General features: G+C 40.6%; 1 protein-coding gene across 2 annotated transcripts in view; it reads left to right on the forward strand.

The window, feature by feature from the left end:
- PDHX (pyruvate dehydrogenase complex component X) overlaps nt 1-25946 on the forward strand; it is a 72128-nt gene that overhangs the window by 15106 nt on the left and 31076 nt on the right. For both annotated transcript variants that reach the window (XM_014851053.3, XM_044750557.2), the window contains exons 2-3: nt 2136-2216; nt 24323-24423. In XM_014851053.3, coding sequence (XP_014706539.2) covers nt 2136-2216; nt 24323-24423 — 182 coding nt within the window. The remainder of the gene's footprint in view (nt 1-2135; nt 2217-24322; nt 24424-25946) is intronic.

Here is a 25946-nt window from a genome sequence, read left to right on the forward strand (position 1 = left end):
TTTATGCACAAGGTAGGGAAAGTGTTTATTAGGATATTTGATTGGACATATGAAGAATGCTCACATGGGCTTGGTATGTCTGGTTTGCTGTGTTTGAATTTCTGAGTGAATAGGCTATAAATAACCAGTGATTAATTGATGATCCATATTTGTAAGGATCATCAATTAATGATGAGAGGTAGTACTGGGTAGTAGAGTTAGGCAGGCAGAATTCAAATCCCTCAATCAATGGATTGTGGTTTTCTCATTGTTGGGATATTAGGAATGATAATTCTACTTTTCTGTTCTTCCTCGAGTTTGGTGCCAATTGAGACAGAGGCAAAAAAGTCACACAGATGGAGATCACAGTAACAGTTTTAAGGCTGATGGTTTTGTTGGATTGGAAAATGTGACTTAGATCTGTGGCCTACAGTTGGACTTTGCAGTACAGCCCCACATTTAGACTCAGGGCTTTTGTTGGAGGGGGAGAGTTTGTGTGTACAAAGCAAACACACGCACACCCGAATGGCTTCCTCACACCCGTGGGCCCTGATGGCGGCACCAGAGAGAAGTGGGCTTCTGTCTGCCTTTGAAAGGCAGGTCCATTTAGGCCTGGCACATAGGAGAGCTGAAAGGAAAATGTGGGTTCCCTGTAGGCAGGCAGGTCTTAAAACAAAAGTGAGGAAAAGGCTGCGGCACGTATGTGTGCTCGAGTCCTTATGCCGGTTCTTTAGAGAGGAGAGAGTGAAAAGTGGAGGGAGGACAGAGCTTGCCTCCAGATGCTTTGGAGCTGGATCTGTGCCGTGAAGCCGTAGGAACTCTCCATTCGAAATTATGGTAAGATTAGTTCAGTTTCCCAAAGGAAATCTTTAACCTCATTTAACATTAGTATTCAGTTCCCTTTAACCCTAAAATGTCCGTGGGGAAAAAAAGAAGCCCCATTCTATCCTCTTCCACATTTGAATTATGTTAGATATGGTACGATGTTTTGCTTTTCTGAGTCAGAGAGTTGAATAATCTGAGGAGAGAATAGGAAGATGTCAGGGAGTGTAATTTGTTACCATGGGTACTGCTAAGAGCTGGAGCATGCTATTAACTATTTATTAGTATAAACTTCATATAAATTTGTAATCTCTCCGCTGTGTGCTCTCTGAGTGTGGTCCTGGACAGTGCATGACTACTGGGAAGCCCCTCTGGCCAGATGCAGAGAGTGTCTCCTTTGTTAGTATCTAAGGAAGAAGGAGCTGTGTTTCATTGAGAGGCTGCCCTGGTTTGAGTCTGCCCTTTTGGATCCCCGGTGAATTGTGGTGTGGAACACTAAACACTAGTTGAGATTAGCAGCTTAGGTTAATCGTGCTTGACAAGACACACCTTTCCTTTCACACTTAACCAGTAAGAACCTTTGATTCTTGAATAGTATAATATCAGAGGAAAATGAAAACACAACCAATTTAAAAAGAAGTCTGATTTGATTGTTTTGTTGTGACTTATCAGAACCCTAGGTTTTTAAAATTATTATTTTCTTATTTATCTTTTCTTTCCATCATTTTACTTGTAAATATTTTTTATAGCAACAAAAGGGAAAGGAGAAGAAGATGAAACATAAGTCAAAATTTTATTTTTTATCTTGTAAGCACCTGGCTTAAAAATATGCATAGAGGGGCCTGGCCCCATGACCTAGTGATTAAGTTTGGTGAGCTCTGCTTTAGTGGCCCAGGTTCGCTGGTTCAGATCCTGGGCACACACCTACACCACTTGTCAGCCATACTGTGGTGGTGACCCACATACAAAATAGAGGGAGATTGGCACAGATGTTAGCTCAGGACTAATCTTCCTCAAGCAAAAGAAAAGAGGAAGATTGGCAACAGATGTTAGCTCAGAGCTAATCTTCCTCAGCAAACATGCATAGAGGACTGGGGAACTGTGAAAAAGGAGTTGAAAGTACTCCAAAAAAGAGTTTTATTTTTAAAAAGTTGAGAGTTTTATGTTTCCATACTCTTTACTGGACATTTAGCTTCATCAGTTGGGAGTCTTTTAGACTTTCGAATATTTTCTTTTTCAAATTGAATTTGATATTAATTTACTTGAACTTTTCATTGATGCTGCGCAAAGTGCATTTTTTTTTTGTGGCTAATCTTTCCTTTTTTCAATTCCAGCTGATCCTATTAAGATACTAATGCCGTCACTGTCTCCTACAATGGAGGAAGGGAACATTGTGAAATGGCTGAAAAAGGAAGGTGAGCAAGTACATTACTAATGCCTTGTGTTATTTGGATCATTTTGGCTTTTTTTCTAATGAGTTATGTTATACAATACATGATATATATGAAATAATTGGATTCCTTTGCTGGTTAATCTCAGTTTGTTTAAATAAATTTCCCATGGTAATGTAGCAAAGATTTTCCGGGTTCAACCTGTCTTTTCAAGCAGAGAATGGTAAAATAGTTTAAGGCTTTTTTCTAAGGTTTAGTCCTTATACTTAGCTTTTAGTTTCGATGTCATGAATTTGTTGATCCCCTTAAGTTAGTTTATAACTTTATGATGATTCTGTGTGTGCGTGTGTATGGTTTTTTCCTGGGCTAGGCAAGTTGATTATGCATTTCATTGGAAAGAGGAAATAAGAATAATAAGGAAAACTCTCAAAAGAAGAGCGGTGGGGGAGGGCTGTGGCCCTACGAGGTGCTGAAACGTATCATTAAGTCCCCGTAATAGAACTGTGGTCTTGGTGCTTAAAAAGAGCCTCTCAGAGCCGAATAGAAAATGAGGCAGTAGACGCAGTTGCACATGGGTGTTTAGCGTATGCTGAAGGAAAATGATAATTAGGTTTATTCTTTGTACTATGCCAAGGAAAAGTTACAAATGAATCAGACACATAGTGTACAAAAATGAAAGCGTACAAGTACTAAGAAAAAATTTGGTGAATTCCTCTGAACTTGGAAGTGGAATAAACACACTAACTACAACTCAAAATCCAGATGCAATAAGGGAAATATTGATAAATTTGATGATACAAATAATAACTAGTATTGCTGAAAACAGAATAAGCAAAGTAAAAAAACAAGTGACAAATTGGAGAAGGATATTTCCAATTTTTATCACAAAGGGTGAATACCCTAAAAAATAGAGAATAAGAAAACTGTCAACTCAATAAGAAAATAGGCAAGATGGTTTACAGAAAAAGAATTCTGAATTCCTTGAAACATATGGAAAGATACTTAATCTTTCTACTAATAAGAAATACGCAAAGCAATACTACACTGAGGTGTCATTTCTTACTGATCATATTGACAGAAATTAAGAAGTTTGACAAGCTGTTCTGTTGGTGAGGCCGTGGAGGAAAGGGGGAAGCAGGCTCTCTCATACCTTGCTGCAGGAAATGCGCATTTGTACGAGCTCTAGGGGAGAGGATTGGTCAATATCTAGAAAAGTGATGTTTATATCTGCCCTTCGGCCAGGCAGCTCTACTCCTAGGGATGCTATCTCAGCGTCACACTGGCAAAAATAAGAAAAGACACATGCATGAGGCTGTTTAGTGCAGTAGTGTTTGTAATAGCAAAAGGTGGAAGCAACCCGAATGTTGGTGAGTATAGGATTTATTGAATAACTTATACTACATCCACAATATAAAAAGAAATGAAGAGAAGAGTATCTTTTTATACTACGGTAGAGTGATCGTCAGGGTAAAATAGCTGAGTGGAGACAGGTATGGTATGTACTATTCATTGAAGAAAGGGATGGGAGTACTAGTATTTGAAAAATTGAAAAGGTAAAACAAAAATTTGACAATAAAAAATGATTACCTATCGACTGACTACTGGAGCGAACAGTGTGGTGGAGAAAGTAGAAACTAGACTTCTCTGAATATATCTTATTTCACCTCTTTAACTTTGGAACCATATACATATTTTAAATAATTTTAAAGCAAAATTAAAATTTAAAAGATCCCTAAAAGTTGAAACAAAATGAAACAGATGAACCTAATTAACCTAATTATATATCGAGCTGCTGATAGAACCATATAGAGACGGATTATTTCAAATCTCAGTAGACCCGACTGTCTATCCTTAATAGATTATAACTGAAGACCAAAGAATCTCCAAAAAAAAAAAAAATCCTAAACTGTTTAAGGGAATCATATTGTAGTGATTGTGTTGCTATTGTTATTCTAAGGCTTTTATATGTATTTTATGGAATAAAGCAAATAGAGTGATTAAGATGATATCATTGGGAACCCAGACTTTGGTGTGGTTTAAAGGAGAAACAGTTAAAAGATAGCTCAATTCAAGGAAAAATCTTGTGACGGCAAATTTAAAGCTCTTCTCCCTGGCAGAGCCTAGAAAAAGGACCAGCCTAGTAGCAGTGGGCACCCTTAGCAACCAGACTGTAGTCCTGAGTGCCAGCTCCCACTAAAGTAAGCTAAAGCTCCTTGGAAAACAGCTACTTCCAGGTCTGGGGCAGGGAATGTAGGTACAAGATGAGCTTAGAACATCTTGTCCAAGCTAATTTAGAAAGCAAAGAAGCTATCAGAACTGCTAAAGGCACCCTAAAGGACTCGGGAGCCAAAGATGGGACAATTTGAAGATCAATAAGGATAGCAACTGCAGTGTAGAAACACATTAAATATATTTGAATCCAAAGTTCACAGTAATATAAAGGAAAAAAAACCTAATAATTGTTTTGCATTGGAGGATGCTAGTAAATTAACTTATTTTGAAAACTGGTAATCAATTAAAAGATTCAAGTCTTTTTCCCCTGCCTTTCCAATATTAACTGTAGCTCAGGATAACCAAGTAGTTGATGAGAATAAGTTTCTCATTATTAGCATGTCCCAACTCTTAAAAGATGGAAGAATGATGGGGCTGGCCCCGTGGCCGAGTGGTTAAGTTCGCGCTCTCCGCTGCAGGCGGCCCAGTGTTTCGTTGGTTCGAATCCTGGGCGCGGACATGGCACTGCTCATCAGACCACGCTGAGGCAGTGTCCCACATGCCACAACTAGAAGGATCCACAACGAAGAATATACAACTATGTACCGGAAGGGCTTTGGGGAGAAAAAGGAAAAAATAAAATCTTAAAAAAAAAAAAGATGGAAGAATGATACAATGTTACTGTATAACCATTTTGCATCCTCTAATGAAATAAGGGATATAGCCAGTGATTATGAATGGCTGCTAATAACACAAAAAGAGAGAAAACTAGATATTGCATGCTTCCTGATGTTAAGACATGCAAACACCAGCTATGGAGCTGTCTTGCCAGAAAATTGAACTGAATGTGATCAAACCTGTAGCTCTCACTACTATTTTCCAGGAAATTCAAGGGAAAGAGGGATGTCTTCAATGACACCATGAGGAGTATATGAACAAAATTCAGACTATGAGGAATTCTACAGCCCGTTTCCTTCAACAAATAAATTTCAAGGGGCAGGTGGGGGTGGGAAAAGGAAGGAGGGAGGGGAACGTATAGCTTAAAAGAGATTTAAGGGGCCGGCCCGGTGGCGCCGCGGTTAAGTGCACACCTTCCACTTCGGCGGCCCGGGGTTTGCCAGTTGGGATCCCGGGTGCAGACATGACACCGCTCATCAAGCCATGCTGTGGCAGGCGTCACACATATAAAGTAGAGGAAGGTGGGCACGGATGTTGGCTCAGAGCCAGTCTTCCTCAGCAAAAAGAGGAGGATTGGCAGCAGATGTTAGCTCAGGGCCAATCTTCCTCAAAAAAAAAAAAAAGGATTTAAGAGACCAGTTCCCATGTTTGAACTGTATTTTGACAAAACGTTTGGGGACATTCGAAAATGGTATATTTAATAATATTAAGGAATTAATCATTTTAGAGGTTTAATGATACTGTGGTTATATTTTTTAAAAATCTTATCTTTAAGAGATATGAGTTGAAATCATTATACATGAAATGATAGTCTGTCTGGAATTAACTTCACAATAACTGGTGGAGAATAAAAGGATGGGGCAGGATAGAGATGAAACAAGACTATTCAGGAATCCATTGACAATTGTATAAGTTGGGTGAAAGGTACATGTGGCTTCATTAAACTTTCTGTACTACTTTTGTATATTTTTGAAATTTTTATAATAATATATATTTTTGAAAGTTGTACAATCAATAAATAACCTTTGAGATATAATTTGGAGTGAGAAACTACTCTTTCCTCACCCTTTTATAACCTCCAGATGAATGAGAATGTTGCTGTTACCAAGAAGATGTTTGCTACAATACTACCTAGAAAGCTGTGTTAGTCTACTGTGTATAGCAACCGTTTGGCCGGATTTAAGTACTCAATACGGTGCTTAGAAAATAAGGCTAAGACTCTGACGGCCAGGCAGATTGAGTGTGCTGCCGTGCTCACAGCGCAGGACAGAGGAACAGTTAACGTGAAAGAAATTGGGGAAGACCTTTTGTTTTTCTGGCTGCTGCTTTCTTTTCCTTTTTTCTCACTGGAGTCATTGCTGCATGTGGCGGTGGAGTGGCCTCCCTCCCTCTGGAGTGGGCTGCCTTCAGGACAGCTTCTTTTAGCGCTCTGTGTAACCGACTTTCCCTATGCTCCACTCAGTTTGTAACATGTTAAACTTTTGTGGAGGGAGGAGGATAAGCCTCCAGTCCCCATTAGGGATTGTCAGACAGATGTACAGAGAAATTGTAGTGACCAGATGAGTTCCCCACAGCCATTATTATGCTGCTTGAGAAATGGTGAGCCAAGTGTTAAAAAATGGACAGAGAGGAGAGAAGAGCGAGTTGAGAATGAAGGACATGGCCTGGGAGACCTTGTCTGATTCCAGAGACTGGCTGTGGCAGGGACTTCTCGGGTGTCACGTGTGTTTCAGTGGGCGCAGATGTCATCCGGGCAAACGTTGGTACTGAGAGGTCTAGTCTAGTGCTTATAAAATAACATTGAGAGAGTTTAGGCATTGGGCAAGAATTCAGAGTCTGACAGGGTTATGTTGTGATTCCAGGAGGTGGAGCCATTCATGGCATCACTTTTGCCAGTGACGACAAGTATGGGGATCAGGAAGAGGGCTACCAAGTATTTACTTCAGAACTTGAGCCAAAGAACTTGGGAGTTTGGGAGAAGGCCCCAGTTCTTTGAGGGAGACAGGGGTGCTAGGAAAGGTGACAGGACAGGTTACAGAATGGGCCTCACAGTAGGAGCTTGGGATTATGGATTGGGCCAATATGGAGGTTAAGAGATATGGTGCATTGAGTCTATCCAGGTGACTATGGCTGGTCCTTCGTGTGCTAGATATAACGTGTGACTGGAAGCATTACTTAATTCTATTCCTTCCTGGGGAATACGTCTGAGTTTTGCTACGTCTCCTTTCCCTGTTATGACTAGCATAGTAATTGGAACAGACCTGGTACCACTGTAAGTAGTCGATTAGCAAATATACTGGCAGAAGAGAGAGGAAGCCCAAAGCAGCAAATATGACAGGGATCGGAGAAGGCTTTGCAGATGAGGTGCTCCTGGAGCTGGTCCTTGTAGAATAAATGGGCTTTAAAAAAAACAATGAGAATGAAGGGCATTCCAGGTAATGTAAACAGTATGGGCAAAATCTGAGAAGTGAGGTGTCATGACATATATTTTGGCAACAGCAGGTAGTTCTGGCTGCATTAAGGGCATAGTGGATATGAGATAAGATACGTTATAGGAAGGATCCTGAATTCCAGTCTGCAGTTTGTCAGTCTGTGAGGGTCCTTATCCTGAAGCCAAGACACACCCACACTCATGGTTATTTAATAGGAAGTGGTTTCTGTGTACTTTCTTGAGCCATATTAGTAGCATCACACTGAGTGGAACAGACCCTAAGAGCATTCTGGTATCAAGAGCTAACTATAGGCAATTTAAGTAGGCCCATTTGCCTGTTCACATTTAAAAAGTCAGTGCTGAGGACTTGTAGTCAATATTGACCATCTAAGTAGATGGGGTGAAGCTTCTCCTCACCACTGGATATAACATTATAAAACAAATCTTTTAAATGTAAGTTGAGCTTTAACTCAAGAAAGGGGTCACCAAATGTCAGCAACATCCAGAGTGGTGAGTGAGAGTCGAAGCCACGTGCCCCACTGCGCCTGAGCTGGAAGACTGGAATAGCTGAGATGAGGAACAGGTGCGTTTGAGGGGGAAGGAGGGAGAAAGGGAAATCAAAAATTAGATTCAGGTTTAGATGTGGTAACGTTTGAGATGTTTATTAGATGTTCAAGGGAAGATGTTCAACAGACGATTATAAGAGTTGAAGTTCAGGAATGAATTCCAGCTTGGAGATAGAAATTTGAGAGTTGTCAACGTGTGAATGGATTTTAAAGCCATTTGATAGGCAAATTTATTTGTTTGACTTTAGATCTATTTGGAATAGGAATGCCTACTCCCTTGAAAATTTGCTCTCATGGGTCTGTCCTCATGAGACTTTGGGGTTCAAATTTATAGTACTTGCATTTTCTGAACCCACAGGTAGAGATAAAGTGGTTCTGGGCTGTTGATCTTCCTGGGTTTCCTGGCAGAAGCCATTATTCTGGAAAGACATTGCATCTAATCCAAGTCACGGAAGATTCCAGATAAGGTCCTACTTACCAAGAGTTCACAATCTCAAGTTTAACAATTCACAAGGAAGCAGTCTTTTAGGAGCAAAAGTCAGTAGATATAACAAGCAGCAGGACTAGACCTCCAAGAATTTCAGTCAATTGGAATTACTAGATATATAAAAATGTATGTTTGAAATGATTAAAAATGTAAGAGAAGGAATTGAAAATATGAAAAAAGACAGACACTATCCAAAAGTCCAGGCAGATTTGAAAAGGACAAATAGAACTTCTAGGAATGAAAATTAATGTCTCTAAAATTAAAAAACAAAAAAGTCATGGTTTGGTTAAAGTATGATTAGATGTGACTGATCAAAGAATTCGTAAACTGAAGAGCAACCTGAAAACAATTCGTAAACTGAAGAGCAACCTGAAAACATTAGCTTGTACACAGCACAGAGAGAGAAGGCAGGAGAAAACATGAAAGAGAAGTTGAGACATGAAGAATAAAATGAGAATCATCTGAGAGGAGGATTTCCAAAAGGAGAAAAAAGAGAGAATGAGGAAGAGATAATATTCAAAGAAAAAATGGCAGGGAACTTTCTAGAATTTGAAAAGACGTATGTCATATAAGTGAAAGAGCCAGTTCTTCGTTAGGAAGCACTTTGAGTAATTGGCTCTGCATGGCTGCTGCCATCTTTTAAAATAATTACCAGTATCTAAGAAAGTTTCACCTTTATAAATAATGTAATCAATTAGAGTCTATTTTTAGGTTTCTTTTTCCTGATGAATTACGGAGCCTTGGCTATTTCCATATTCAAGATGACAGATTGTTGGTGTCATTAAATAATGATTCAGACACAGAACAAGAACAGCCTTTTAGGGTTATTATTAAAAGATGGGATGTCTTCACACTTGGAGAACTGATGCACAAGTAGATGAGAGGATTCTTTGGACCACATTCATCTCTCAGACTTCTTGCTCACTGGCAGTCTGATAGGTTATTCACACCCGTTAGGATGTGGAGAGAATGATGAAGAGCCAGGACACATCTGGCCTCATCAGTCTGTTCTTTTTCTCTGCTGACAACGTGCTGTTTCACGTAGGACACGCCCGGATCGACTTGGAGCCCCGGGAGCGTGTTTCCCTCAAGGTTGCTCTTAAATTCTGTGTTCTGCCACCTGAAGGGAAATGTTTGTGTACCAATACTTTATAAATAATTGAGAGCAAGCTTAATCCTTGGTTCTCAATAATTCACTGGCTTCTTTTTTAAGTTCGTCACCTTTGTGATTTAATTGTGATCTTTTGAACATAATTTTCTTTTCATTAACATTTATGTGCTGTACACATGAGTAGAACTCTATATGTCTAAGTAGGTTTGGTACTTGATACATTTATAATAACTTGGTTCAGTCATTCTGTCTTTAAAATATTTATATTCTGGCAGAAAACTTTTTATATACCTTTTTCTCTTGTCTCTTTTTTAAAAATTTATCTTGAGGTTTTTATTAATGTATGGTGACTGTTATTTAAAACAATGAGATTAGACCATCAAATGTTAAGAGGATTGAACTTCTTTTCATGAAGAAGAATAGTGTTGTATCTAATTGTGAGTCTAGCTTATTTTTAAGCAAAGGCTAATGATCTGATAACCCTTTAGTGGATAGCAGTTCAGTGTTACAGACCTTTAAGATTCTTGAAAATCTGAGCCTCTGTAACTCACGACTGCTATTAGTAATGTGTGTGTGTGTGTGTTTGAAGCCAAGGCAAGAAGGGTCCACTGCAGAGTGCTCTGGCCTGGGGATCACATTCGTCCTCTGGGGTCCCACTCTGCCGTGAAGGATCTGGGAGTGAGTTGCCTGAGATGAGAGCTAAGGTATCTCCCTGGCTTTAGAATTCTGTAATAACTCAATTTCATTTTCTTTTTTGAAGTCATGGAAACATGCAGTAATATGGCATATAAGTTATTCCCATCTTTGTTAATCTAATTAATGTTAGAAAAGAGTTTTGTAATGAGTATTAGAATCCTTAATTTCAGTCTGAGGATTAAGTAAAGAATTTGCATCATAAAATTAGTAGAGAAAACACTTCAAAAGTCCTGGGTGACATGTACAATTTCAAAGTCTCTTGAAAGGTGAGTTGAGCTGTAATTCCACATTTTTATTACAAGTTTGTTATTTGGGGAAGAAAAGTATGCTTCAGATATCTTCAGTTTAATGAAAGTAGATATGATGTAGTTTTTCATTAATTGGAAGGTCAGGTCTGTTAGATAAAATAACAAAAAGGAAGAAAATATTCTTGTTCTTCCCTTTTGTGAGAGTATATTTGAGGGTATGAAAAACATTGGTTTCTTTCTTGAAACATTAGAGAGGAAGCACTGGCTCAGAGCTGGGCTGGGATGTGCGGCACGCAGCCCAGCGCCTGGGCCGTGCACAGGACCTGCTTCCCCCGTCGTCCCGCGGCTGCTCCTGGGGCTCCCTCAGACGGCGTTTGGCATGGGCCTTCCTTCTGTCGTGTGACTGGGAGTTCTGAGTATTGCAGATAGTTTTTGTGTGAATCTCAGACTGTAACTAATTTAGTGTATAAAATTCAGAAGTAGAACTGTTTGGAAGGAGTTTGTAGACTGTTTGGAGTATTGTCACTGGGTGCCACTAGAGAGTAACATGGGTCTCTGGCTTCTGCTGTAGAAGAGGCTTTGGTTTCTCTTATTTCTGGGGATTTGTTTACATGTCTGTGGTGCTAAAATGGAAAATTTTTGAAACGTGCATTTTATAAATAGCTTCAGTGTTTTTTGAGTATACTACTGTTAACAGCTTTGTGGAGGTCTATCTCAGTAAATATTATTCTAAGTGCACAATTCAATGATTTTTCGTAAATATGTAGTCTTGTGCAACCGTCCTTGAAATCCAATTTTCGAACATTTCTATCACCCCCAAAAAAAATCCCTGGAACCTGATTGCAGTCATTTCCTTCTCCCATCCCAGCCTTATCTGCTTTCTGTCTCTAAAATTTTGCTTTTTCTGGACATTTCGTGCAAATAGAGTCATATAGTATCTAACCATTTGTGACTGGCTTCTCCCATTTGGCATGAATTTGAGGTTTATCCATGTTGTAGCATGTATCAGCAGTTCATTCTTTTTATTGCTGAATTGCATTCCAGCGTTAATGCTTTTTTGCATTTCTGTTAATATTTCTATTATGTCAGAATTTTAGAATTGGAGAGTATTCTTCAGTAAACTTTCTGTGGTGCTAGAAGTGCCGTGTCTGCACTGACCAATACAGTCCCCACTAGCCACGTGGGTGTCAAGCACTTGAAATGGGCAACACAGTGAAATCTAAGGGTCAGAAGGGTGTGAGGGAGGTTCCTGGCAGTCTCCTCGAGCTGCTGCTCCTGCCTTCAGCCCTCAGGGAAGGAACTCAGATGGCCAAGGAGCCAGGTTGCCTGGGTCTTGGGCCATGCACATGACACCCCTTCTTGTTTGTGTGATGAAGTGAGGAGAGTTGGCAAACACTGCCTGGGGACCTCTCCTCTGTCTTCGCACACCGCCGTAGGCACTGCCCGGATCAGGTGGCATTGTCTGCTTGTTTGTACTCTTCTTCAATCAGATTAGGAGCTTCTCGAAGCAGGTCTGTCTTATTATTACTTTTACCACAGTGTCTTGCACAGTGTCATTCACACGGGGCAGCTGGTACATATTTGTTGAGTAAACACTTGACTTATTTCTCTCTTTAATCCTGGTTGTCATCATTGTTCAACATCACACAAGAAGAGGTTTTCCCTATAGTGTTCATGTAGGTGTGATTTTTTTTGGTCTGACAGATAAAAACTAACTCTCCCCCACCACTATCATTGCACATACCTTTTAAATAAAGACTTTTATTCTTAATGTTTAGCAGAAAAAAATTATTTTGTGAAAGCCACAGAATGTGTTTAGTTCATAATATAAACATCGCCATTAACTGTGGTTCATGAAGACTATACTTCCTACCCAGAGTTTAAAAAGAGAAAGGGAAGCCTCTGTATGCTCCAGTCCTCAGCTCTGGCAGCTGCCCATCTGGACAAAGGAACAGGATGATGATGCTGGCTTCAGTGCTGGGGAGCGGCCCCCGGGCGGGCCTCTGCTCCGGCCCCTCCTGGGGCCCGCACTCTCGCTCCGGGCCCGCTCCGCCTTGCCTGCTGACACACCACGAGGAGATGGCACAGGGACACTGCAAGGCTGCCATCTCCTTCCACAACTGGTCAGCCATCAACGTGGCAGCTGAGGAGCCGTCTGTCAACTCACACCATCCGTGATAGTCTGTCCTGGCTTCTCAGTCTTCTCTATGCTATGAACTCGTTGTAGACAGAGCCCTATCTTATCGTTGTGTTTATACCTAGTGCTTAGTTATACACTGATGTTTGTCGAATGATCTGTTTGAGATCTCAGAATATGGACTGGGCAGCCAGAGTGAATCTTGGTTCTTAATAACATCCTGAACATTTTTATCTAAAGATGTTTTGAACTGTTATTTGAAGATGTCTGTGGAGAGGTAACCTGTCGTTTTCAGTTCCATGATTTCTGTGTGTGTGTAGCTGCACATTCAAAACCTTCCTGAGACTCAGAGAGATTGAGTAACTTAGTCACGATTACTAGTTAAGTGTCAGAACTTGGAATCAAACCTGTGTCTGAGTTGGAAGAGGTTTTTTAACTATCCTGCTTGTGGCTTTTCTGAATTGTAGCCTAATTGTTGATCAAGGCTGAACCTGAATAGATTTGGAATCTTCATGGCTCATTATTTAGTCTCAAAATTTTCTTTAGGCATTTACATTATGTTTTATTATTGATAGATAGAACTTGAGTTTTGTGATAAATTAGAGGTAATGTGCCCTGGTGTAATAATACGACGTTTAAGCTTTGCTGTGGTTGCTCAGGAAATCTCACCGCACGACGGATAGATCCTTTCCTTCTCTGTTTCTCTCCATTTTCTCTCTCTCTCGGCATTCTCATAGAGCTGATATATATATGTCTATGTTAGCTGAGGAGATGTACATATAATTAAAATAAAAAGCAAGCAAGCTACCTAAGTTTTTAAGTGTTAGAAGCATACTGCAAATCAAATGTTAGAACCAAAAGAAATAGAAAGGACAATTTGATGTACACCTTATGAGGAATTGGGGATTTGTGAAATTATTGCAATTTTTCCCTGAAGTGTTTCAATCTCAGACGCTTTGTTTGGAGGCACTAGCTAGAGCCCTGGAGAGGGAAGCAGGACGTAAAACACCTCGTGAAGAAGCTCCTGGTCTGCTGGACAGAGGAGCACCCGATTGTAAAAAGCAGCTAATAATGCAACATAGCTTTTGATAATGCAATTTGTGATTCATTCAAATTGATTAGGACTGCTATAGGAATTCAGGAATGGGAAAGAAATCATCTAGGTTGATCTGTGCTGAAGTAGAATTTGTGGATGGGCGTTTGGAATTTGAAATAGGTGAGCACAAGTGATAAACATCATTTTACTGTTTTCCTGTGACCAGAATTCCTTCCTAGGAGTCTAGAAGAAGTATTTGATTGTTAGGTTGCCTAGTTCAATTGTTTTTTCCATGGTTACAGCAGAAGCATATAAGGGTGTGACTTTTTCCTTTTGAGAGGCAATCTATTTCAACTGCTAAAGCATCTGGCCTGTAAAGGAATGTGTGAGCAGCTACGTGCCCTGGCGCTGTCGCCTCCTTTGTAGGACCAGTGAGGGGCCCTTTGGTCTCATCTCTCCTTACCTCACCCCCAGTCTCGTTGCTTTTCTCAGGTACCGTGAGCCGGGTGCTCCCGAGTCCTGTTCTCTTTCACCCTCAGGGCTTTGGCTGTGTGGTGCCTGCTGCCTGCTTCACTGCCCTTCACTTGACTGTCTCTTCATCTTTTCAGGCTCAGATTCGATGTCATTTTTTTAGGAAGCATTCACACCCTCCAGAAACTGCATTAGACGCCTCTCCTGAATGTTCCACAGCATCCTGACTGCACCCAATCCCACTGTAATTCCCAGTTAACTTGTCGGTAGATGGTAAGCAGGCTTCTTGAGGTCAGAAATCTTAACTTTTCTCCCTGACTGCTGTACCCTAGTGCCCTAACTTTTTTCAGTAAACTTTTCAGTAAATATCTGTGGAGTAGAAAACAATCTCTTTGGGGTTAGACCGAGCATATTTTAGGTGTTCAGTAAATATCATCTAACAGATAAACTTGTTTATTTCATTAAAATAGTTCATATTGGTGGTTCTGAAGTATTTCAACTGAAAATACAGTGTGTGTATGAGCATCTTGGTATGCAGTGGGGTGGTTTCTGTACAGAGATCGTTTGGAGCATGTTTGTTATCTCGGTGGTTCACATTTCCCTTCATGTTCTTTTTTTTTTATTTATTTTTTTTTATTAATGTTATGATGGATTACAAGCTTGTGAAATTTCAGTTGTACATTTTTGTTAGTCATGTTGTGGGTACACCACTTCCCCCTCCGTACCCTCCCCCCACCCCCCCTTTTCCCTGGTAACCACCGATCAGATCTCCTTCTCAATATACTAATTTCCACCTATGAGTGGAGTCATATAGAGTTCGTCTTTCTCTGACTGACTTATTTCGCTTAACATAATGCCCTCGAGGTCCATCCACATTGTTGTGAATGGGCCAATTTCGTCTTTTTTTATGGCTGAGTAGTATTCCATTGTGTATATATACCACATCTTCTTTATCCAATCATCAGTTTCTGGGCATGTAGGCTGGTTCCACGTCTTGGCTATTGTAAATAATGCTGCGATGAACATAGGGGTGCAACGGACTCTTGAGATATCTGATATCAGGTTCTTAGGATAGATACCCAGTAATGGGATGGCTGGGTCATAGGGTATTTCTATTTTTAACTTTTTGAGAAATCTCCATACTGTTTTCCATAGTGGCTGTACCAGTTTGCATTCCCACCAACAGTGTATGAGGGTTCCTCTTTCTCCACAACCTCTCCAACATTTGTCGTTCTTGGTTTTGGATGTTTTTGCCAATCTAACGGGGGTAAGGTGATATCTTAGTGTAGTTTTGATTTGCATTTCCCTGATGATTAGCGATGATGAACATCTTTTCATGTGTCTATTGGCCATATTCATATCTTCTTTTGAGAAATGTCTGTTCATGTCCTCTGCCCATTTTTTGATCGGGTTGTTTGTTTTTTTGTTGTTAAGCAGTGTGAGTTCTTTGTATATTATGGAGATTAACCCTTTGTCGGATAAGTGGCTTGTAAATATTTTTTCCCAATTAGTGAGCTGTTTTTTTGTTTCAATTCTTTTTTCCCTTGCCTTGAAGAAGCTCTTTAGTCTGATGAAGTCCCATTTGTTTATTCTTTCTATTGTTTCCCTCAACTGAGGAGTTACAGTGTCCGAAAAGATTCTTTTGAAACTGATGTCAAAGAGTGTACTGCCTATATTCTCTTCCAAAAGACTTATTGTCTCAGGCCTAATCTTTAGGTCTTTGATCCATTTTGAGTTTATTTTGGTGTGTGGTGAAAAAGAATGGTCAATTTTCAATCTTTTGCATGTGGCTGTCCAGTTTTCCCAGCACCATTTGTTGAAGAGACTTTCTTTTCTCCATTGTAGGCCCTCTGCTCCTTTGTCGAAGATTAGCTGTCCATAGATGTGTGGTTTTATCTCTGGGCTTTCAATTCTGTTCCATTGATCTGTGGACCTGTTTTCGTACCAGTACCATGCTGTTTTGATCACTGTAGCTTTGTAGTATGTTTTGAAATCGGGGATTGTGATTCCGCCGGCTTTGTTTTTCTTGCTCAGGATTGCTTTAGCAATTCGTGGTCTTTTGTTCCCCCATATGAATTTTAGGATTGTTTGTTCAATTTCTGTGAAGAATGTTCTTGGGATTCTGATTGGGATAGCATTGAATCTGTATATTGCTTTAGGCAGTATGGACATTTTAACTATGTTTATTCTTCCAATCCATGTGCAAGGAATGTTTTTCCATCTCTTTATGTCATCGCCTATTTCTTTCAAGAAAGTCTTGTAGTTTTCATTGTATAGATCCTTCACTTCCTTGGTTAAGTTTATCCCAAGGTATTTTATTCTTTTCATTGCGATTGTGAATGGGATAGAGTTCTTGAGTTCTTTTTCTGTTAGTTTATTGTTAGTGTATAGAAATGCTACTGATTTATGCACGTTAATTTTATACCCTGCTACTTTGCTGTAGTTGTTGATTATTTCTAATAGTTTTTCTGTGGATTCTTTGGGGTTTTCTATGTATAAGATCATGTCGTCTGCAAACAACGCGAGTTTTACTTCTTCGTTACCTATTTGGATTCCTTTTATTTTTTTTTCCTGCCGAATTGCTCTGGCCAGCACCTCCAGTACTATGTTGAATAGGAGTGGTGAAAGTGGGCACCCTTGTCTTGTTCCTGTCCTCAGAGGGATGGCTTTCAGCTTTTGTCCATTGAGTATGATGTTGGCTGTGGGTCTATCATATATGGCCTTTATTATGTTGAGGTACTTTCCTTCTATACCCATTTTACTGAGGGTTTTTATCATAAATGGGTGTTGGATCTTGTCGAATGCTTTCTCTGCGTCTATTGAGATGATCATGTGGTTTTTGTTTTTCATTTTGTTGATGTAGTGTATCACGTTGATTGACTTGCGGATGTTGAACCATCCCTGTGTCCCTGGTATAAATCCCACTTGATCCTGGTGTATAATCTTTTTGATGTATTGCTGTAATCGGTTTGCCAAAATTTTGTTGAGGATTTTTGCATCTATGTTCATCAGTGATATCGGCCTGTAGTTCTCCTTCTTTGTGTTGTCCTTGTCAGGTTTGGGGATCAGAGTGATGTTGGCTTCATAGAATGTGTTAGGGAGTTCTCCATCTTTCTCAATTTTCTGGAACAGTTTGAGGAGAATAGGTATTAAGTCTTCTTTGAATGTTTGGTAGAATTCTCCAGAGAAGCCGTCTGGTCCTGGACTCTTGTTTTTGGGGAGGTTTTTGATTACCGTTTCTATTTCCTTACTTGTGATTGGTCTATTCAGATTCTCCATTTCTTCCTGATTCAGTTTGGGGAGATTGTAGGAGTCTAGGAATTTGTCCATTTCTTCCAAGTTGTTCAATTTGTTGGCATATAGTTTTTCATAGTATTCTCTTATGATCTCTTGTATTTCATTGGTATCTGTTGTGATTTCTCCTCTGTCATTCCTGATTTTATTAATTTGCGCTTTCTCTCTTCTTTTCTTGGTGAGTCTGGCTAGGGGTTTGTCAATTCTTTTGAAGAACCAACTCTTTGTTTCATTGATCCTTTCTATTGTCTTTTTTGTTTCAATATCGTTTATTTCTGCTCTTATTTTTATTATTTCCCTCCTTCTACTGACTCTGGGCTTTGTTTGTTCTTCTTTTTCTAGTTCCGTTAGGTGTCGTTTGAGGTTGCTTACGTGAGCTTTTTCTTGTTTAGTGAGGTGAGCCTGTATTGCGATGAATTTCCCTCTTAGGACTGCTTTTGCTGCATCCCAAATGATTTGGTATGTCGTGTTCTCATTTTCATTTGTCTCCAGATAATATTTGATTTCTTCTTTAATTTCTTCAATGATCCATTGTTTGTTGAGAAGCGTGTTGTTTAGTCTCCACATTTTTGCACCTTTCTCTGCTTTTTTCTTGTAGTTGATTTCTAGTTTAATAGCGTTATGATCAGAAAAGATGCTTGATATTATTTCAACTCTCTTGTATTTATTGATGTTTGCTTTGGTTCCCAAAATATGGTCAATCCTTGAGAATGTTCCATGTGCACTTGAGAAGAATGTGTAACCTGCTGTTTTTGGATGAAGTGTTCTATATATATCTATTAAGTCCATCTGGTCTAATTTTTCATTTAATTCTATTATTTCCTTGTTGATTTTCTGTCTGGATGTTCTGTCCATTGGTGTTAATGGTGTGTTGAGGTCCCCTACTATTATTGTATTGTTGTTGATGTCTTCTTTTAGTTCTATTAAGAGTTGCTTTACAAATTTTGGTGCTCCTGTGTTGGGTGCGTATATATTTATAAGTGTTATGTCTTCTTGGTGGAGAGTCCCTTTTATCATTATATACTGTCCCTCTTTATCTTTCTTTATCTGTTTTGCTTTGAAATCTACCTTGTCTGATATTAGTATAGCGACACCTGCTTTCTTTTGTTCATTATTAGCTTGGAGTATTGTTCTCCATCCCTTCACTCTGAGTCTGTGTTTGTCTTTGGGGCTGAGGTGTGTTTCCTGGAGGCAGCATATTGTTGGATCTTGTTCTTTGATCCATCCTGCCACTCTGTGTCTTTTGATTGGGGAGTTCAATCCATTTACATTTAGAGTGATTATTGAGACGTGGGGGCCTACCACTCCCATTTTGTGTCTTGTTTTCCGGTTTTCTTCAGTTTCCTTTGTTTCTCGTCCCATGGTTTAATCTGTTCTGATGTAGAGCTGCTACTCTCTGTTGTTGTCCTTCTACTTATCTCCTCTGCTCTTGGTTTTGTAGCCCCTTTCCTTTTTTGGATTTTTCAGGAATGAGGGTTTTCCTGAGGATTTCCTGAAGAGGAGGTTTTGTGGCAATGAACTCCCTTAATTTTTGTTTATCTGGGAAAGTTTTTATTTCTCCATCGTATTTGAAGGATATTTTCGCTGGGTAGAGAATTCTCGGCTGTAGATTTTTGCCCTTCAGATTTTTGAATATATCATTCCACTCTCTTCTAGCCTGTAAAGTTTCTGCTGAGAAATCTGCTTATAGCCTGATGGGGGTTCCTTTGTAGGTTAGTTTCTTCTGCCTGGCTGTCCTTAATATTTTCTCCTTGTCGTTGACTTTTGCTAGCTTCACTACTATATGCCGTGGAGTTGGTCTTCTTGCATTGATAAAGTTTGGAGATCTATTGGCTTCTGTCACCTGAAGATCCATCTCCCTCACCAGATTTGGGAAGTTCTCAGCCATTATTTCTTTGAATAGGTTTTCTGCCCCTTTCTCCTTCTCTTCTCCCTCTGGTATACCTATAACCCTTACGTTGCATCTCCTAATTGTGTCTGATAATTCTCGGAGAGTTTCTTCATTTCTTTTAAGTCTTGCTTCTCTCTCCTCCTCTGCCTGCAACAATTCTATATTGCCATCTTCCAAATTGCTAATTCTTTCCTCCATATTATCGGCCCTACTGTTCAGAGCATCTAGATTTTTCTTAATCTCCTCTATTGTGTTCTTCATTTCCAATATTTCTGTTTGGTTCTTCTTTATCGTATCAAACTCTTTTGTGACATAGCTCCTGAACTCGTTGAGTTGTCGGTCAGAATTCTCTCTTAACTCATTGAGAATCTTAATGATGACTGTTTTGAAGTCATCGTCATTTAGGTTATATATCTCATTTTCTTTGGGATTGTTTTCTGTGTATTTGTTGCTTTCTTTCTGTTCTGGAGATTTAATGTATTTTTTCATATTGCTTGATGTTGTTGATTTGTGCCTCCGCATGGAGATAGAGTTTAGTTGCTCCTTTCACTTGTTTCAGCTGCTGCGGTGGGAGGAGCAGCTGTTTATACTGCACCAACCAGGAACCCTGTCCGTAGTTGCTAACTGGGCCTGGGCCCCTCTTCGTAGCCACAGTGGCCCTTTGGATTCCCTCCTCTGCCGTGGGGGCCGTCACACGGGGGCTTCAGGCTGCAGGTGCCTACTGTTGCAGCCCACCTAGATGTGCTCTCTCCTTGGGGTCTGCAACGGTGTTATGGGCTTTTCCAGCGGCCAGGGGTGGGATCACTTATATTTGTCGCTCCGTTGCTGTCGGCACCCACCAAATCTCACTTGTCCTCTATGGGTCGCAGGAGAGCTATTGGCATCTTCTACAGTCTGTGGTTAGTACACCTAGCTATGCTGCTTTTGCCCTGGGGTCTTCCAGCCTTGTGGCTGGCGGCTGGGTGCCTTCTACTGGTGCTGTGCAGAGGCTTTCCCTAAGGCTGCTGTGAGCCTGTAGGGTTTCCCCCTAGGCTACTAAGCTGGGTCTCTGGAACTCTCTCCAGCCCCAGTCCTCTCTGAGATCTCCGGCAATCCCTAGCCTCACGGGGCGGGCAACGGCAGCTGGGGGTCGCCCCGCCCTCTGGGATTCTCTCCGGGCCTCTCCCGGAGCCGTGAATGCTCAGCGTGGCCCCTCTGCTAACGGCAGACAGAGAGTTTTGTCTGCTGCCCGGGCGGAGCTCCGGCGCTTCCCCTCCGGGTCGCAGAACCGGCCTTTGAAAGTTCCCCCGGCCCCGGTCCTCTCCAAGATCTCCGGCAATCTCTAGTCCCACGGGGCGGGCAACGGCAGCTGGGAGATCTCCATGCCCTCCGTGTCTCTCTCTGGGACCCTCCGGGCGCCCCGAGCACCAGGCTGGGTCTCCCCGCCAATGGCGGGGAGAGACTCTCCCCGCGGGCTCAGGTGTGCAACTCCAAAGTTTCCCTCTGCGTTTAGGAGTAATTGCAGGGGGTTTAGGTAGGGTTCTGGTCACCTGTTTCCACCGTCGCTCCTCTGTTGTGTTCTCGCTCCTGCCCTAGATGTGTGTGGATCCTCTGGGGGCGTCCGTTAGAAGAAAGCCGCTTGCGGGTACTAGGCTGCCCGTCGGGGTCGGAGAGTTTTCACCTATTTCCACATCCTCCCGGAGGAAAGTCCATCCGCCTTCCGATGTATAGTCGCGTGGGTGTCTCAGACGTCCTGAGATGCTGTCTGGATATCCTTTGTCAAGCGATAAGTGTCCAAATAATTGTAGACTCGAAGGGCGAGAGACAAAGAGGACTACTCACGGCGCCATCTTGGCTCTTCTCTGCCTTCCTTCATGTTCTTTTGTTGTGTGCCTATAACTGTTGCTTTACCACCTATTTTTGCTGTGTGTGACGGAGTGTATTTGTATGTTACATATATTTCTATTTCTGTATTTTTTAGTCTGTTTTTGTTTTAGGTCTGTCTCTTGTCAGCCACATTTACCCAGATTTTTGTTGTTGTTGTTCATTTTGGTAATTTCTGCTCTTAGTAGGTGGTTTAAATTCACTTACGTTTATTGCAAGTATGGATACATTTGAACTTATTTCTGCCGTTTTTGTGTTTTCTATTTTTTTTTTTTCTTTTCATGTGTCTGCAATTGGATGGCAGGTTTTGTTATTTAATTTTGTCTCTTCTTTTTTGATTGCTGTGGATTGTATTTCTGTTTTTATTTATGGTATATACCATTAAGTTTTTTGGATACGTAATTAAATTTTGCCAACAAAGTCGAGTTATCTAGCATTTTTCCGCTTATCTGTATCAGAGTTCTTAGCATGCTTTAACTATCAACTAAACATTCCCTTCCCAGCTTATTATTGTTTTGAGTTTGAGTTTTACACTTTTTAAAACAACATTTTATTTTTATTTCATTTTGTTTATTTATTTTTTGAGGAAGATTAGCCCTGAGCCAACATCGGCTGCCAATCCTCCTCTTTTTGCTGAGGAAGATTGGCCCTGAGCTAACATCTGTGCCCGTCTTGGTCTCTTTTATATGTGGGGCACCTGCCACAGTGTGGCTTGATGAGCAGTGCACATGTCCACCCCTGGGATCCAAACCAGGGAACCCCAGGCCACTGAAGCAGAGCGCGTGAATCCAACCGTATGCCACCAGGCCGGCGCCATGTTTTACACTTTTCTAAACCCTGAGAAATTGCCTTTTGAATGATTAATAGTTAGCATTTTATCAGTTTCTTTGGTAACTTGTTTCCTGTAGCCTGTAGGTCCCCTCTGTGTTTACTTTTCTTCTTGATGAACTGCATTTTATAATAGCTCATCAATAAGTGGTAAATTTTCCTCGCCTTTCTATGTCTAGAGAATACTCTTCCTTCAGTCTGGAATGATGGTTTGCTGCATATAAAATTCTAGACAGTTATTTTTCCTTGGCTTCTTGAAGATATCGCTCTGTCGTCTCTGACCTCTGTTGAGATGCTGGAAGCGTGCTCTCAGTCTGTCATTCCAGTGAGGTAACCTGGTTTCTTTTCCTCTGGTAGCTTTTAGGATTGTTTTCATTGTTGGTAGTGTGCAGTCTCTCTGCAGTGCATCTAATGTGGGTTCGTGTTTACACAGAGTCGTCGTCTTTTTTCCTGTTTATTTTTTGTTGAGGATAACTCGCATCAAGTGTGAGCTCTGTGGATTTTCACACACACACAGCTTCAGGTCACCACTGCCTAGTCAAGATATAGAGTATTGCCAGCAGGCCGCCAGGCTCCCTGAGCCCCTGCTGGTCAAGACACCCTAGGAGCCGCGCTTCTGAACTCACTCAGAGCTCTTTCATTTTGAGGGAATGTATCTTTTCAGTTCTGGGAAATTCTCGACAATTCTGTCTTCCTGCACTGCTTCTTTACCGTCCCCTGCAGTCTCTCCCCTGGAACTCCATGAGACACACCTGGCAGCCTCAGTCTGTCTCTCTCAACTGCTCTCTTCTATTTCTTATCTTTTTGTCTCCCTTCGTTAAGTTCCAGGTAGTTCCTTAATGCCACATTTAATTTACTAATTCACTTCACTATGTCCGGTCTGGAATATATCCCATTGGTTGTTTCTTTTTATTTCAATGACTGTATTTTTCATTTCCAAGGTTTCCAATTAATTTTTTTCCTTTCTGCATGGTACTGTTTTGTTTTATTTCGTACGTTATTTTTCCCAATCTCTTGTTCTTGTGATGGGTCTCCTACCTTCATTTCTATTTCTGAACATCCTCAAGATACTTATTTTAAAATCTTTGGCAGGTTGCACTAAATGAATTGCATCTGGAATGAATTTCTGTTCTGATTACTGATTTTGTTTCTTAGCATTACATTTCTTCATGTGTTTTGGAACTTTGTCTTGCAGTTTGCTTTTGAGTGGAAGGTCTTGTTTGAGCGTTCGATGTCTTGCCGCTCATCCTCTCCTGTCCCCTTCCCCCATCCCGAGTCCAGGGATTTACTGTTGGTGTTGGAGATGTCAGAAGATGCAGTATGGAGCCGGAGGGGGTCTTGGCTCAGATCCTGGTGTTGAGGCAGTGACTTTGTTCCCCACCTTCCTAGACCCACAGTTCTGATTCAAGCCATCGTCCGAGTCAGTGGGCTTGATTGCCGTTTTATCAGCCTCCTTTCTGAGTGGAGGAACCCTAACCCAGCCCTAGCTTTGAGTAGAGAATCTGACTTGAGGCCCTGTCTTCCGCAGGCCACTTTTCGTTCCCTTTACTCAAAAGGAAGTCACCCCCACCACCCCCTAATCTGCTTCTAGATCCAGAAACCAGCAAGTCAGGTCCTGCTCAGCATTGTTGAGTATCCATACTGTTTCTGTTGCACAGAGGTGTTTCTTATTTGACCTGAGCTGTATCTTTGATTTTCTCTCTTTAGCCTTAATATGCTTTATTCATTTATGCTGTGTGGTGCCGACAGGATTTCTGAACTCACCCTACGATGTTAACCCAGAAGTGCTATTAATTGTAGAACTTTTCTCTTCATGGAATAATGAAGTATGTTAAAAAATGTGGGGATTGGAATTGATGTGTTTAGAGGAGGATATGCATTTCTTGCTGTTGTCTCTAAAATGTGATTTTGTTTTTAATATTTGCTCATTAATCTTTGTAATCACTTTTTTTATCATAACAAATACAATTTATATCCATTATAGTGTTTTTGGAAAAGACAACAAAACATACATGTATGCATGCACACACACAATGGGAATTACTTGTAATTCCACAGCCCAGAAATAGCTCCTGAATATTTCGGTATTTATTATTCATGTTCCACACACATATACACACCTACCCCCACATTTTAGTATTCATATTTTAAAAAACAGAACAAACCCAGTCTTATTTTCTAGGTGAAGCTGTGAGTGCTGGAGATGCCTTATGTGAAATAGAGACCGACAAAGCTGTGGTTACCTTAGATGCGAGTGATGATGGCATTTTGGCCAGAATAGTGGTAAGTTTTCATTTTGATTGTCTTCAACAGGATGAAGATTTCTTAACTGTAGAGTTTCTTGAAATAAAGTTACCTTTTATTTTTACCTCTTTATAGTGTTGTATTATCTGACATAGTACATTTTTAATTCAGATATTTAAAATATTTTAGTGTTAAGGTCCGATGATAGCCAGTGATGATCAGCTGACAAAGAACTTTTTCAGCCATGACAGTGGTGCTCATTCTTTTGGGTTCCCTAGTGGAGAATGAGAAGCATTCAGGCCTGAGGGAGGAGAGAAGATTATTTGAGGTGGAATTTGAAGATAGAGGAAGGAATGGGTTAAAGCTTAGAGCTAGCAATTTTCAAGTTTGTAGTTGATACAATCGAAAAGAAGGAATTTTTTACTCTTACCACATGAGAAAAACAGTCGTGTCTTTATCCATCCCTAGGACTCCCAGGGCTGGAAGCATGTAAAATGACTGTCTGCTCAGCTCCTGCTCTCTAGACAAGACTGCCGTCAGTTGTGCTGTGTAGGTTTCCTAGCCACATTCAGTGACCTGTCTTTTGATAGTACATTTTCTGTTCCATGAGCATTTTTATGGAGAATATGCTTGTGGGTCTAGGAAGACCAAAGCCATTTCCTTTTGCATCTAAATTTAAATATATGCAGTAATTTTGAATCCTCTTCTCTGGGCAGTCTTTGCTTTATGACTAATTAAAACTATGGGGCTACAACTTGGATGCTTGGTGATGTTACTAGAAGCTGATTTTTTTTAGTCTTTCAACCAAAATGTGTAGCAATACTTGAAGAGGCTACTTGAATAACAGAAGAAAATATGGAGAATCACGTAGCCATTAAAATTGTTTCTAGAAAAAAATGTGTGGTTTCTTTATATGTATTATACATTAATGGAAGTTCAAAAAGTTTTTTTGGAAAAATACTTTTTGTGTGTGTGTGAGGAAGATTGGCCCTGAGCTAACATCTGTGCTAACCTTCCTCTATTTTTTGTGGGATGCTGCCACAGTGTGGCTTGACGAGCAGTGCCACGTCCACGCTCGGGATCTAAACCTGCAAACCCTGGGCCACTGAAGTAGAGCGTGTAAACTTAACCGCTGCGCCACTGGGTCGACCCCTGAAAAAATGCTTTTAAAATTGCCTGTGGACAGTGATTACAATCTTGTAGGACTTTTACAGAAAAACATAAATGTGGAAAAGATTAGAATAAAGTGTTATAAAAATGTTGAGTGTTTGTCTTTAGGGAGTAGAACTAAGTGATTTACCTGCCCCATTTTTTCTGTTTTTCTGTATTTTCTAAATTTTTTATAATATGTTCTTTATTCTTATAATGCAGTATGAATTTATGTGAAAAGTCAGTAAAATAAAATGCTGGAAACATGACTGTTTAGGGTTAGGTGGTATATTCGCTGATGGAGGACGTTGCTTTCTTAGCTTCTTGAACAGTTAGAGGAAGCGTGGTGTAGCAGCTGAGACCGGGCTCTCGAGTCACGCTGCCGCCTGGTCCATTAGCTAGCACGTTCTGCC

Source organism: Equus asinus, chromosome 17, assembly GCF_041296235.1.
Source record: "Equus asinus isolate D_3611 breed Donkey chromosome 17, EquAss-T2T_v2, whole genome shotgun sequence".
In the NCBI taxonomy this organism is placed as follows: domain Eukaryota; kingdom Metazoa; phylum Chordata; class Mammalia; order Perissodactyla; family Equidae; genus Equus; species Equus asinus.